This window comes from Triticum dicoccoides, chromosome 7A (genome assembly GCF_002162155.2).
Source record: "Triticum dicoccoides isolate Atlit2015 ecotype Zavitan chromosome 7A, WEW_v2.0, whole genome shotgun sequence".
Taxonomy (NCBI): Eukaryota; Viridiplantae; Streptophyta; class Magnoliopsida; order Poales; family Poaceae; genus Triticum; species Triticum dicoccoides.
In genome coordinates this window covers 658,954,881-658,968,033 of record NC_041392.1, presented here as the reverse complement: position 1 = coordinate 658,968,033, position 13,153 = coordinate 658,954,881, and the positions used below count along the sequence as shown (strand labels likewise).

At 42.6% G+C, this 13,153-nt stretch overlaps 1 protein-coding gene across 1 annotated transcript; it reads left to right on the top strand.

Moving 5' to 3' along the window:
• The first annotated feature begins 6,538 nt into the window (after positions 1–6,538).
• On the top strand, positions 6,539–8,433 carry LOC119327380. Its single transcript, XM_037600494.1, has 4 exons — positions 6,539–6,992; positions 7,491–7,542; positions 7,635–7,900; positions 8,335–8,433. The coding sequence occupies exons 1-4, from the start codon at positions 6,826–6,828 to the stop codon at positions 8,336–8,338; spliced, it is 489 nt and encodes a 162-aa protein (XP_037456391.1). The 5' UTR covers positions 6,539–6,825; the 3' UTR covers positions 8,339–8,433.
• The last annotated feature ends 4,720 nt before the right edge of the window (positions 8,434–13,153 follow it).

Sequence of the window (13,153 nt, the reverse complement as noted above, 5' to 3'; positions counted from 1 at the left end):
TCAGGTGTTTCATATATTGTGTTAGCTAGCTAATTTATAGAGAGAGGTGTCCTCTCTTATGTCCGTGCTTGGACGACGCTATATATATGTATATATAGAGAGGACTAGACACGCTAGCTAGTAAACAAATAAAAGAAACAGAAGATCGTCATGAACATATGCATACAGAGAGAAGTGATATCGACCACCTCTCCTTCTCCGAGAGATTGGTCGAACAACAAGTTCTCGTATATCTATCCGACACTACCGGCTACATATATACAATAATTATCTCTTACAATATAATCTCCTAATTATATATGAACACAGGGTCCACATAGTGTTCTCCGTCTTCAGCGATCACGTGGTCAAGGAAGAATGCCGCCAATTCCTCTTGAATTTCTTGCATACGATTTGGTGCTAGGAGTTCATCCCGCATCCGAAACATCTAATTTGAGCAAGGGGGTCAATACATATATATGAATAAATGAAACTCAACACAAATGATGGTAATAAAATAAAATTGTGAATTTTATTACTTACGCACTTCATATTGTTCGTCAGAGTACCCTCGTTCACAGGTCGTGTGGCGGATGGACTCGCAAACATAGTATCCACAGAAATCATTCCCTTGTTCCTGCCACAACCACTTTACAAGAAATAGAGGTCAATCAAACTGATAAGCAAGCATGCCAAATGGTATTGATGAAACTAGCGCTTGAATCACTAGGAGATGCGCGGAACATGTTACTATAGTACTTACTTTCGGGTGTCTAAATTGCAGCTTCTTCAGCAGTCCTCGAGCTTTTTTGGTGAATTTTCTCCAAAACCTGACAGACAAAGAAAACAATTACTTGATATATCAGGAAATGAAGAAAGTTGCTGATATGGTGGATAATGATCGATTTAACTTACTTCTCGAGCATTTGAGTCATGTCCGCATAGTCCTGGGTATCTTTTCGTCTCGAGTCTAAGACGGTTACTAGTCCCTGCTCAAGCTTAATCTCTAGGAGAATATAGTGGAAACTGTGCACGCATGCATAACTCATCAATTACATTACTATAACCTGGACTAATAAGGGAAACCGAATATGCACAAGACAGTAACACTCACTTGAAGTTGTAAGGAAAGAGTATTATATCTTTGTTTTCATTTATTACCACCGATCGTAGCAAGTTGGCCTCGGTATCTTCGGCACGATATTTAACCTCAGTTGCATCTATGAGATTTGTGTTAATGAACGCAATATCACTGATTTGTCTTTTCTTCAATTCGGCGATCTTCAATCTGCATAATATAGTGAGGATAATTGTAAATACATGCAATGAAAGAGCTAACCTATATAGAGAGACTTAATTAAAAAAGTAGTACTACTTACAGACAGTAGCAAGTGACCGTTACTTTATCGAGGGCCTTTTGATTGAAAAACTGGAAGAACTCCTCTCTAACTCTCAACATCAAAGTATTCCTCCCCCAGACTCTCTGCAGGTTTTCATCTGCCAATCATGGAATCTTCGCATCATCGTTGTTAGAGATCTTTCATCTTTGACGAGAGGCTTCCCGTACTCGTATTTGTGTTCCTCCACCTCCAAAAAATCATAATGTACATCGTCGGGCAGGTAATCTCCAAGATTGCTATAACCGGGCACCATCATCGGATCATTAGTAGGCACCTTGAGTGGGGGGCACGATTGGTTCGCTTGTTCGCCGAGCAGGGCAATTTTTTTCCCAGCTCGTCGTTCTTTTAACCTTTGATAACTGACAGTACTTCCCAACCGCTCCGCTTCGACAAATGACTTTGCAATAATGCGGTCATAGTTGCCTTTCGGCGGAGACTTTGCTGGTTTTTTAGGGCAGCTAGAGTGCGCTTCGCTTTCACCGGATCTACCTTCTCCTTCGGAGGTGGATGTTTCTTTGCTTTCACCCCTTCAAAGAAGTTTGTCACTTCAGCTCGCGCGATCTTGGCGTTCACCTCTGGGGTCCTCTCGTATGGTAACATCTTTGGAGTCTTCAGAGAACGACCGAATCTGTATTGCCTCCTGCCTCTGGCTGTACTGCTAGACGCCGGTAGAGCAGACGGAGCGGCTGCGGCTATCTTCTTTCCTTGCTTACGAGGCGGCGGAGAAGGACTACGACGCGTCGGAGCAGCCGGAGCGGCGGCGGGTCTCTTCCGCCCTTGCTGACGAGGCGGAGAAGGAGGAGCACTACAAGAAATATGTCAACTAGTGACCTTCTGTCAGTGACCGTGGAAGAATTGGTCATAGATCTATGACCATTTGAGACCAATTGGTCAAAAGCTGCTCGGGGGGCTCCAAACCCTAAACCATTGCGACCATTTTGGTCAGAAAGGTCGTAATTTCCTTACACGAAATGGTCATAAAGCAGACATCACTAGTCCGCTACCTTATTTCTAGTTGATCATGACCAATATAGATGGTCATAACCTTGTAAATTGTGGTGGGTTGGTATGACTTGGCGCCACCTCATCAGTTTTTCCTATGTGTCATGTCCATGTGTCAATTTTTGCCCTAGGTTGTGAAGCAACCTATATTTCTGTCATTCCCAAAATTCCCAAAAAAATCTCATAAATTCTTTGGGTCATATCTTCATCAAATATGTAAAAATACCTCCTTGCCTAGTTCAAAACTAATTCAACAATATTCATTTTCCTATTCTGTTCACAACAGCACTTTATGAAGGAAGTGATATTTATATATTCTTGATTGACCTCGGAATTTTTGGGCACTCTTTCCTATCCAAATTATTACCGCATAACAAAATTCAGCTCCATTTGCCTAGAAAATCTTCCTCGGCAAATTTCTAAAGTTTTTGTCCACCTAGAAGCGTTGTGAAGGAAGTGCCTTTTTTATATATCGAAATGACATGAAATTTATAAAGTTCCTTCATATGCCCAAATTATCACCCTCCTCCAAATTGCAGCTCAGTCAAATCATCTATGTGAGCCCAGGTTCAATTTATATTTTATGGCCAAATTGGCACATTGCAAAGCAAGTGTTATCTAGACCCTTCCTATTACCCTCAAACTTTTTGGGCACTCTTCCATACCCAAATCATTGCCACATGATAATATTTAGCTCAATTTTCCTAGTAAATCTTTCTCAGGAAATTTCCAAAGTTTCTACCTCGAGAGAAGCTTTGTGAAGTAAGTACTAGCTAGGCTTACCCAAATGATCTGAAAATTTACCAGCGCATGACCATACCTATGTAACTTACCTACACCAATTTTGAGCTCATTTCATTCATCCAATCTCTCTCACTAGTTTCCCACGTTTCTGTCCATAGAAGAGCATTGTGAAGGAAGTACTACTTTGGCATGTCCAAATGGTATCAGTTTTCTACAATGCTTTCCTATGCCCAAATAACCATCCTCCACCAAATTTCAGCTCAATCCATTCATTATTTTGAGCCCAGCTTCAACATTCATATTTTTGTCCAGCGTGGTACTTTGCAAAGCAAGTACCACCTAGGATCCTCCTTTTGAGCTAAAAAATTGTGAATACATTCTCCTTAGTAGATGATCATCCTCAGCCAAAACTCACGCCCATTAACCATGTGCATTTCCCGTACCGCTAATCAAACACTTGGTTGCTAATTCATCTTTCAGCATAGGTCAGTCTCCTCGTGAGATTTTTCTGTTGTAATTTTCTTCCTAGCACCTACCTGAGGAGTGCCCAACCCACTAGACATACCTAGGCCTCCCAGAACGCATGTCAACGCGAAGGTCACGCGGTGACCACGCGGCGGGCATGCGAGTTTACGCGCTTTGGAGTTGGGGCCCTGGGCCACATCCTAATCTCGACGTATCGCCACCAAACCATGTATTTATGACTAAATAGATACTTATGTAACTAGAAATGATTTTTGGAAAAAATAAAGAGCAAACAATAAGGTAGATGCAGTTCAAAATTGACCCACTTCCTATTGAATCGGCATAAATTTGTCTTTTTCACAAGTGATGGATCAAAACTTTTGACACCAAACCATTTTGTCAATTATGAATTAAATATGGCCTAATATTTTATAAAAATGATTTGGTCCAATTTCGCAACAAATATATGGTAGCTCCTTCACAAAAAACTCATTTTGGGCACTCAAAAAATGAAAATTGAATTTTCCGTGCAAAGAAAATGAAAAATCCCTTAGGCAACATTGTTTGGAATTCCAAGATGCACCCTTGTGCACAATATGAGATCATTTGAACAAACTATGCCATGAATGTGGCCATAAGTTTGATCATTTGGCTTGGAAGCCCTAAATCTTCACGCATGATAGCTCATTTCTGAGAACACTTTTTTAAAATAATTATCGTATTACAAGTTTGTTATTTCTCCTGGAAACTTGGTCACATATAATGACATAATGCGAAGGTTTTCCAAATTTTTGATTTTTTTTGAATTTTTTATGCCCGTTTCGAAATGCGATGAAAACAGCGGGTTTGACCGTTCCTAGCTAGTGGTTGAATCTTGGAAAAGTTTTGATGGTTCTCTGATTAAATAGATACTTATGTATCTAGAAATGATATTTTGAAAAAATAAAGAGCAAACTATGAGGCAGCTGCAATTCAAATTTGACCCGCTTCCTACTAAATCGGCGGGAATTTGTCTTTTTCACCAGCGATGGATCAAGGCTTTTGACACCCAACCATTTGGTCAATTGTGAATCAAATATGGCCTAGTATTTTAGAAAAATGGTTTGGTCCAATTTTGCAACAAATATATGGAAGGTCCTTCACAAAAATAACTCAATTCGGGCACTCGGAAAATGGAAAATGAATTTTCCGTGCAAACAAAATAAAAAGTCCCATAGGCAACATTGTTTGGAATTCCAATATGCACCCTGTGCACAATATGAGATCATTTGAACAAACTATGCCATGAATGTGGTCATAAGATTGATCATTTGGCTTGAAAGCCATGAATCTTCACGCATGATAGCTCATTTGTGAGAACACTTTTTTAAAATAATTGCCGTATTACAAGTTTGTTATTTTTCCTGGAAACTTGGTCACATATAATGACACAATGCGAAGGTTTTCCAATTTTTTGATTTTTTTTAATTTTGTATGCCCGTTTCGAATTTCGATCAAATCGGCGGGTTTGACCGTTCCTAGCTAGTGGTTGAATCTTGGAAAACTTTTGATGTTTCTCTGATTAAATAGATACTTATGTATCTAGAAATGATTTTTTGAAAAAATAAAGAGCAAACTATGAGGCGGCTGCAGTTCAAATTTGACCCGCTTCCTACTGAATCGGCGGGAATTTGTCTTTTTCACCAGAGGTGGATCAAGGCTTTTTACACCCAAACATTTGGTCAATTGTGAATCAAATATGGCCTAGTATTTTAGAAAAATGATTTGGTCCAATTTTGCAACAAATATATGGTAGGTCCTTCACAAAAAGAACTCAATTCGGGCACTCCGAAAATGGAAAATGAATTTTCCATGCAAAGAAAATAAAAAGTCACTTAGGCAACATTGTTTGGAATTCCAATATGCACCTTTGTACACAATATGAGATCATTTGAACAAACTATGTCATGAATGTGGCCATAAGATTGATCATTTGGCTTGAAAGCCATGAATCTTCACGCATGATAGCTCATTTCTCATAACACTTTTTAAAAATAATTGTCGTATTACAAGTTTGTTATTTTTCCTGGAAACTTGGTCACATATAATGACACAATGCGAAGGTTTTCCAATTTTTCCAATTTTATTGAATTTTTTATGCCTGTTGCAAAATGCGGTCAAAACGGCGGGAATGACCGTTCCTAGCTAGTGGTTGAATCTTGAATTTTTTTTGGTGTTTCTCTGATTAAATAGATACTTATGTACCTAAAATGATTTTTGGAAAAAATAAATAGCAAACTATGATGCAGCTGCAGTTCAAATTTGACCCGTTTCCAGTTGAATCAGTAGAAATTTGTCTTTTTCACGAGAGGTGGATAAGAGCTTTTGACACCCAACCATTTGGTCAATTGTGCATTAAATATGACCTATTATTTTAGAAAATTGATTTGGTACAAATTTGCAACAAATATATGGTATGTCCTTCACAAAAAAACTCATTTTAGGCACTCAAAAAATGGAAAATGATTTTTTCGTTCAAAGAAAATGAAAACTCCCTTTATCAATATTGTTTGCAAATCCAAGATGTAAACTTGTGCAAAATATAATACCATTTGAACAAATATTTGATAGGACTTTCACAAAAAACTCATTTTGAGCATTGAAAAATGGAATGAAATTTTTATCTTGAATCGATCATGATCAATTTATATGGTCATAAGGTCATCAAATGATTTGCTGCGTTCTGATTGATCCATGGGCATATCACACGGATCATGCATCAACCGCCGTCGGATGTTTCCGGATCCAACGGCAGCCCTCATCCCCTCACCCTCTCACCCCACCGCAGCCCAACTACCCAAACCCTAACTCAGATCCCGTCCTCTCTCCCCCGATCCACTCCCGCCGCCGCCGCCTCTCCCCCGCCCCCAAATCCACCCTCACGCCGCCGCCGTCCCCCGCACCCCGCCCCTTCCCAGAGTTTTTCGATCCAGCCCCGCCCCCTTCATGCCCTCGCCGCCACCACTGACGGCGCCCTACCCTCCCCTCGATCTCAGATCGCATCGAGCTCCCCCTCTCTCTCCCACTTCTCGAAGCTCCTGCGTCCCACCGTCGAACTCGGGCAGCCGAGCGGCAGGGGCGTCCCCGGCGCCGTCGATCCCAGCCATGGCCTGCAGCCAGTGGGCGCAAGTCCAGTGGCCCGACCGCGCGCCCCCACGCGCGAGCCTCGCGGAATCCACCCCCCTCCGTCCGTGACATGCTGCGGTGGAGAGTTCCCCTTCCCCGTGGCGGCAGGTGCTGGTGGCGGTTGCGCCACGGCACTCGTCTCCCGGCCTGCTCCGACGCGGCGCAGACCTTGCCGGAGCCGCCGCAGATCGTGGACGCCGCCGTGGAGCCCAACCTCGTCTCGAGGACCAACGACGGGTACATTCACCGATCAATGAATCCCCTGCTATTTCAGTGCTCCCTCCCGGTTTGATCAGAAGTAATTTACCAATTACCATTGTGATTCGCATGTCCAAATTACTCTACAGTGTATTTGTAGAATTACTCTATGGTAGAATAAACTTTGGCATGCCATCAGACTTCAGACGTAGCTACAGTATTGGGGAGGGTGCTCTCCTTGTGTTCGGTGACCACTTAGTCAGACGATGCTTTTGATTTACCTCTCACTGTAATCCTACCGTTAGATTCAGCTACTCCTGTGCCCACCTGCGATTGGGTCTAATGCAAGCACACACAGCCTCAAGTTAAACAAGTACCAGTCGTCGGCATTCAATATCTACACTACATGCATAGTCGTATAGTGCTGAAACTTGTACATAATGCATAAATTTGATTACTTGTCTCTATATATCCACTCTACAATTGATAGTACTAGTGTATAGTGCTGACAAACTCCTTCACTTGTCATTTGTTCAGTTGGAGTGACTTAATCGAGCGCTACGAGGGCATAAATCATGGTGAATATCTGGTTAATACACAAACACATCTACTCATAGTACTAGTTATTTTACACTCAGAGTTAACTGCATTCTGATTCATCTGTATGATTCTTGCACACAGAAACTGTTGGCGGATATCGCAACATTGAGGCATGAGCGTGACCACCTAGAGGCCAGCGTGAGGAGGCAGACAGGAGAAGACCTGCCGTCCGGCACAACCGCGGCAGAGCTCCGCGGTCTGGAGCACAAGCTAGAGTGCGCGCTAGGTAAAGTCCATGAAACGAAGGTATGCGTGTTGTTACAACACCCTGTACTGCACAATATTCACCACGGCACCCAGCCTGTGGAACACTTCAAATCTTTGGAGTCGCCAATGTCTTCCTGCAGGTAGCACCCCCCTGTCCCTCCCCATCCTCCATTCCCCTGCAGTTCCATTTTTTCTTGAAGTCATCCTACATACCTGCATAATTAGGCACATATGCTAAAGTGAAACTAGTGCTATATTGCATCAAATGGTTATTTCTGGATTTGGTACCAGTTTTGGCCTGGCTTGTGCTTCATACCTTGCTTTGGTTTTCAGTAGCAAGTAGTGCCTTAGTACCTTTTCTATCATCTGGTGTCCATGGATCGAAATTTTGGCTGTTATGTATTTATTGTAGTATCAAGAATTGCTCAAACCTGAATTTCTTAGGCTGTACATATGGCTATGCTCCATTCTTTTGTGCATTTTAATTCAGTGTTGGTGTTGATTTGATGCCCATGTTTAGAAACAAACTACTGTAGGATAAATAGGTTAATCTTCTTGGTATGTTCGTGTGCAGATGATTGATGAGCTGATCTTCCACCAGTGGTAGCGGGAGGTGGTGCTGGAGCAGTACATCGATCAGCAGATCATCCTGCCATTTGGGCAGGGAGAAGCTGGGACACAATATTGACACAAGACAGTAGATTGACACAATATTGGTGCTTGGGTGACGGGACAAAGTATGTGTACTAGTGATGGTACACGATATTCGTGCTTCTCATTGATGTTATGTGTGATCAGCTAAAATTTGTGCTTCTCGTCCAATCTATGTTGATGTGCCCTTGTGCACTTGTTGGGCCTTGAACCTTGTTGTGTAGAGGAGTCGATTGATGATGTATTGTATTTCATGTGATGTGTTGCTGAAATGAAATATATGAAATATTTTATTATGTTGTATTTGTTTTCTAATGGGCCTACCTTAAATGTGCATGCTTTTGATAAAATAATGCATCAGCCCAAATAAATCAAACCAATTCAATTAAGAAAGTAGGTATTGGGCTGGCCCCATGTCTGGTGGATTGGGATGTGAAATTTACGATGATTGGGCCAGGCCCATGTAGGCTAGATTGGTGGATTGGGCTATGAAATTTATGATGATTCCATTTGGTCACTAACAATGCCACGTCAGCTCAGCCACGTCAGATCCTACGTGGCTCAGGCAAATGGGTAGTGACCTTTCTGAAATTTTGGTCTTTAGTCTAGTTATGACCAAAATTCCAAAAAGGTCAAGTTTGTTCGTTCTTGACGGCCAACTGTTGACCTTCTGAATTTGGTCAAAGAAAGGTCAATGAACTATAAATGACGAATCAACGACCAAAATGGGGAGTCATAATTGACCGTATTTCTTGTAGTGGAGGTTGGCCGCTCGGGCGCGCCGGCGCAGGCTGAGAAGGAGGCAGAGTCCCGCCACGCGCCGGAGAAGGAGGCTGAGTGCCCTGATCACTCGCCAGAGGAGGAGGCGGTGGAGGAGGAGGCAGAGTGCCCTGACTCGCCGGAGGAGAAGGAGGAGGAGGAGGCGTCCAGTTCAGAAGCTTGATGAGCTCCTTCCGCCATACGCATGGAGTCAATAGACAAGAACCCAGCCGAGTCTCCCCTTCACCGGTAGGCTAGTCAAGCTGGAGGTCCTCAAATCCCTCCGTTATTTCGTCCACCGTCACCCTGGCATATCCTTCTAGAATCGGACTACAATGAAAAGTTGCGCCGGGTTCAGTAGGTCGAACAGTGCCGACAGCCGCCTTGACTTTGAAGTTCTGCCATTGCGTCATAAGGTGGCAATGTTGAGACTCCGTGATAGCATCCACGGGGTAGCTAGCAGGAGCCGTCAAGACATGCTCCGGCTGAAGCAGCTCGGTGGAAGCCACGTTGCTTCTCTGCTGAGATGGCAGGGTAGCTTCGAGGGTAGTTTCGGCAGGTCGCTTGCTGCGAGCTACTTCTCGATCCTCTAGCGCTTGAACCCTTTTGTGCAACGTCTGAATTTGGGCATGCTCCACTTTTTTCCTCCTCTCCTGGCATTTGTAACCGCCTACGTCCGGAAAACCAGCCTTCCGCGGAATGGAGCCTGACGTGCCTCGTGTCCGTCCAGGGTGCTTAGGATTCCCGAGGGCCATTGTGAGCTTGTCATTCTCTCTGTCTAGAACGAACATCCCTTGCTGTGTTGCATCGATATAGAGCTTTAGCTTCTTGACTGGTATGTTCATTTTCTCATCCGTCCAAACGCATTTCCCTGATACAGGGTCCAAGGTTCTGCCAGCCCCAACGAACCAAGTCTGGCAACGGTCTAGCCAGTTCATTGTCTCTGGTTCGATCCCTTTATCAAGCAGATCATTCTCAGCCTTGGCCCACTTAGGCCGGGCTTTGAGGTAGCCACCTGACCCCGTGCGATGGTGAAGCTTCTTCTTCGCAGCATTTTTCTTGTTTGTCGACGACATCTTCTTACTTTTTTCCGATGTCTTGTAGGCCACAAATGCGGGCTAGTGATCTCTGATCTTCTCATATCTGCCGATGAATTATGGTGTCTCTTCTTTGTCGACAAACGTTTTCAGCACATTCTTCCACCTCTTGAATAGGTCTACCATTTTCTTAAGAGCATGAGACTTGATTAATTGCTCTTTAACTGGCTTCTCAAAATCCTCCTCTGGCGGTAGGGTGAAATTTGCCTTCAGCTCCGTCCAAAGATCATCTTTCTGCATATCATTGACATAAGACACCTCAGGGTCTTCGTTCTTAGGCTTATACCATTACTGGATGCTGATCGGGATCTTGTCCCTAACAAAAACCCCGCACTGAGAAGAAAATGCTTCCTTTGTCCGGATGGGTTCAATCGGTTGGCCGTCACGCGCGATTGCTATGATCTCAAACCTTTCATCCGAGTGCAACTTTTTCTTCGGGCCTCGTCTCTTTACCGAATTTGTGCTCGATTCGGAGGGCTAAAAAAGGAAGAAAGACAAGAGTTAATTAATATGTGTACATACCAAAACAATGAATGCATCAATTAGCTAGTCATCACAGGCTTAACTAATATATTTACCTGGCCGGACTCTGTTCGGTCACCGGAGCCGTCACCACGGGCTCCTTCTTGCACCAGCATTGGGTCACCGGAGCCATCATAATCATGTCTTTCCTCCTCCATTCTTCGATCACCGTAGCCTGCTTCTTCTTCACCCTGTTCTTCCAGACCATCATTGTCGTTAAGGTACGACAAGACATCACCTCCGGCTAAGATTATGTCCCCCAACACCTGTTCTGCTTCCTCATCTTGTCCGTGCTCCATTGTTTCTGCAAATATTACAACATAGCAATTATTACAAAAACATGACAACATGTGGATATATTAGTGGCAAACGTAGACCTAGCTTATTCCGGGTTTGGTGTGGCCTCGGCAACGCTTCAAGGGTAGGGGCGCAGCGGGAGGGGGTAGGAGACCGACATCGGTTTTTCTAGGGTTTGGGTGTCCTCGAGAGTTTTGGTCGAGCGAGAGGGCCGGGGGGTGCTCCCGTGGTATAAGTTATCACGGCCGAAGTTATCCGGGAGGGGGTTATATCGACAACGACGACATACATACATGGGAAAATAATGTTATTAGGGAGGGGGTAGGTCGAACCCCCCCCCCTCGTGTTGAAGTTATCAGGACAAGGGGTATATCGACAATGACATATCCGATAAAAAAATAAAAAGACGAAGAAGAAATAAAAAGAGGAGAAGAAGATATTAATAGAGGAGAAGATTGAAGAAAAAAAGAAGAAAAAAAGAGGAGAAGAACAAATGAATAGAGGAGATGAAATATTCTATTTTCTCTTCTTCTCCTCTATTACTTTCTTCTTCTCCTCTTCTTTTTCTTCTTTTTTCTTCTGCTTATTTATTTCTCCTCTTCTTCCTCTCCTCTTCTTGTCCTTTCTTCCTCTTCTTATTTTCCTTTTTCCTCTCATTCTTTTTCTTCTTCTTCCTTTCCTAGCTAGATATATAGAACTTTTCTAAAAATGTAACTTTTGCATGGAAAAAAATATTTTCTTCTACAACACAAAAACAATTATGATAACAAGCATATACATCATCATATATAAGAAAAAAAACAAGCATATATACATGAAAAAAAACAAGCATATATATCATCATATATATGAAAAAAACAAGCATATATACATGAAAAAAACAAGCATATATATCTCTAGGGTTTGGGGTGGCCTCGACAACGCTTCAAGGGTTTGGGGTGGCCTCGAGAGAGTTTGTCGGGTAGGGGCGCGGCGGGAGGGGGTAAGAGACCGACATCAATGTTTTTCCTATGATTTGGGTGTCCTCGAGAGTTTTGGTCAAGCGAGAGCGTCGGGGGGTGCTCCCGCGGTATAAGTTATCACAGTCGAGAGGGGGTATATATATCGACCGCCCCTCATGTTGAAGTTATTGAGAGGGGGTTATATCGACCCCCCCCCCCTCGTGTTGAAGTTATCGGGAGGTGTATATCGACGACGATAGACCCGATAAAACATAAGAAAACGAATAAGAAATAAAAAGAGGACAAGAAGAAAGGAATAGAGGAGAAAATCGAAGAAAAAAAAGAAGAAAAAAAGAGGAGAAGAAGAAAGGAATAGAGGAGAAGAAGAAAAAATAGAAATGTTTTTCTTCTCCTCTATTCCTTTCTTCTTCTCCTCATCCTTTTCTTCCTCTCCTCTTCTTCTCCTCTTCCTTTTCTTCCTCTCCTCTTCCTCTCCTTTTCCTCTTCTTATTTTCCTTTTCCCTCTCCTTCTTTTTCTTCTTCTTCCTTCTTCCTAGCAAGATATATAATACTTCTATAAAAATGTAAATTTTGCATATATAAAACTTTTTCTTTTTCTTCCTTCTTCCTTCTCTTCCTTCTTCCTAAATATATAAAACTTTTCTAAAAATGAAACTAACCTTAAATGTACTAAATCAGAGAACATATATAGATAAAACTTTTCTAAAAATGTAACTTTTGCATATATAAAACTCTTTTTTCTTCCTCCTTCTTCCTAAATATATAAAACTTTTCTAAATATATAAATCTAACTTTTGCATATATGAACATATATACACAGAGAACATACAAACATCTATACATTTTTATAAAAAAGCAAAATACAAATCATCATATATATGAACAAAAAATCTAAAAAGAAGGCGTATATCATATATACACAATACATATACTCACATATATACATATATATATAATCTGAAAAAACAAGCATATAATATATGAAAAAAACAAGGACAGGGGAGGGGCGCCGGCCGAACCAAGGTGAGGAGGGGCAGGGGCGCGGGTTCGGCGGCGAGGACGGCGATGGGGCAGGGGGCGCGCACTCAGGGCAGGGGCGACGGCC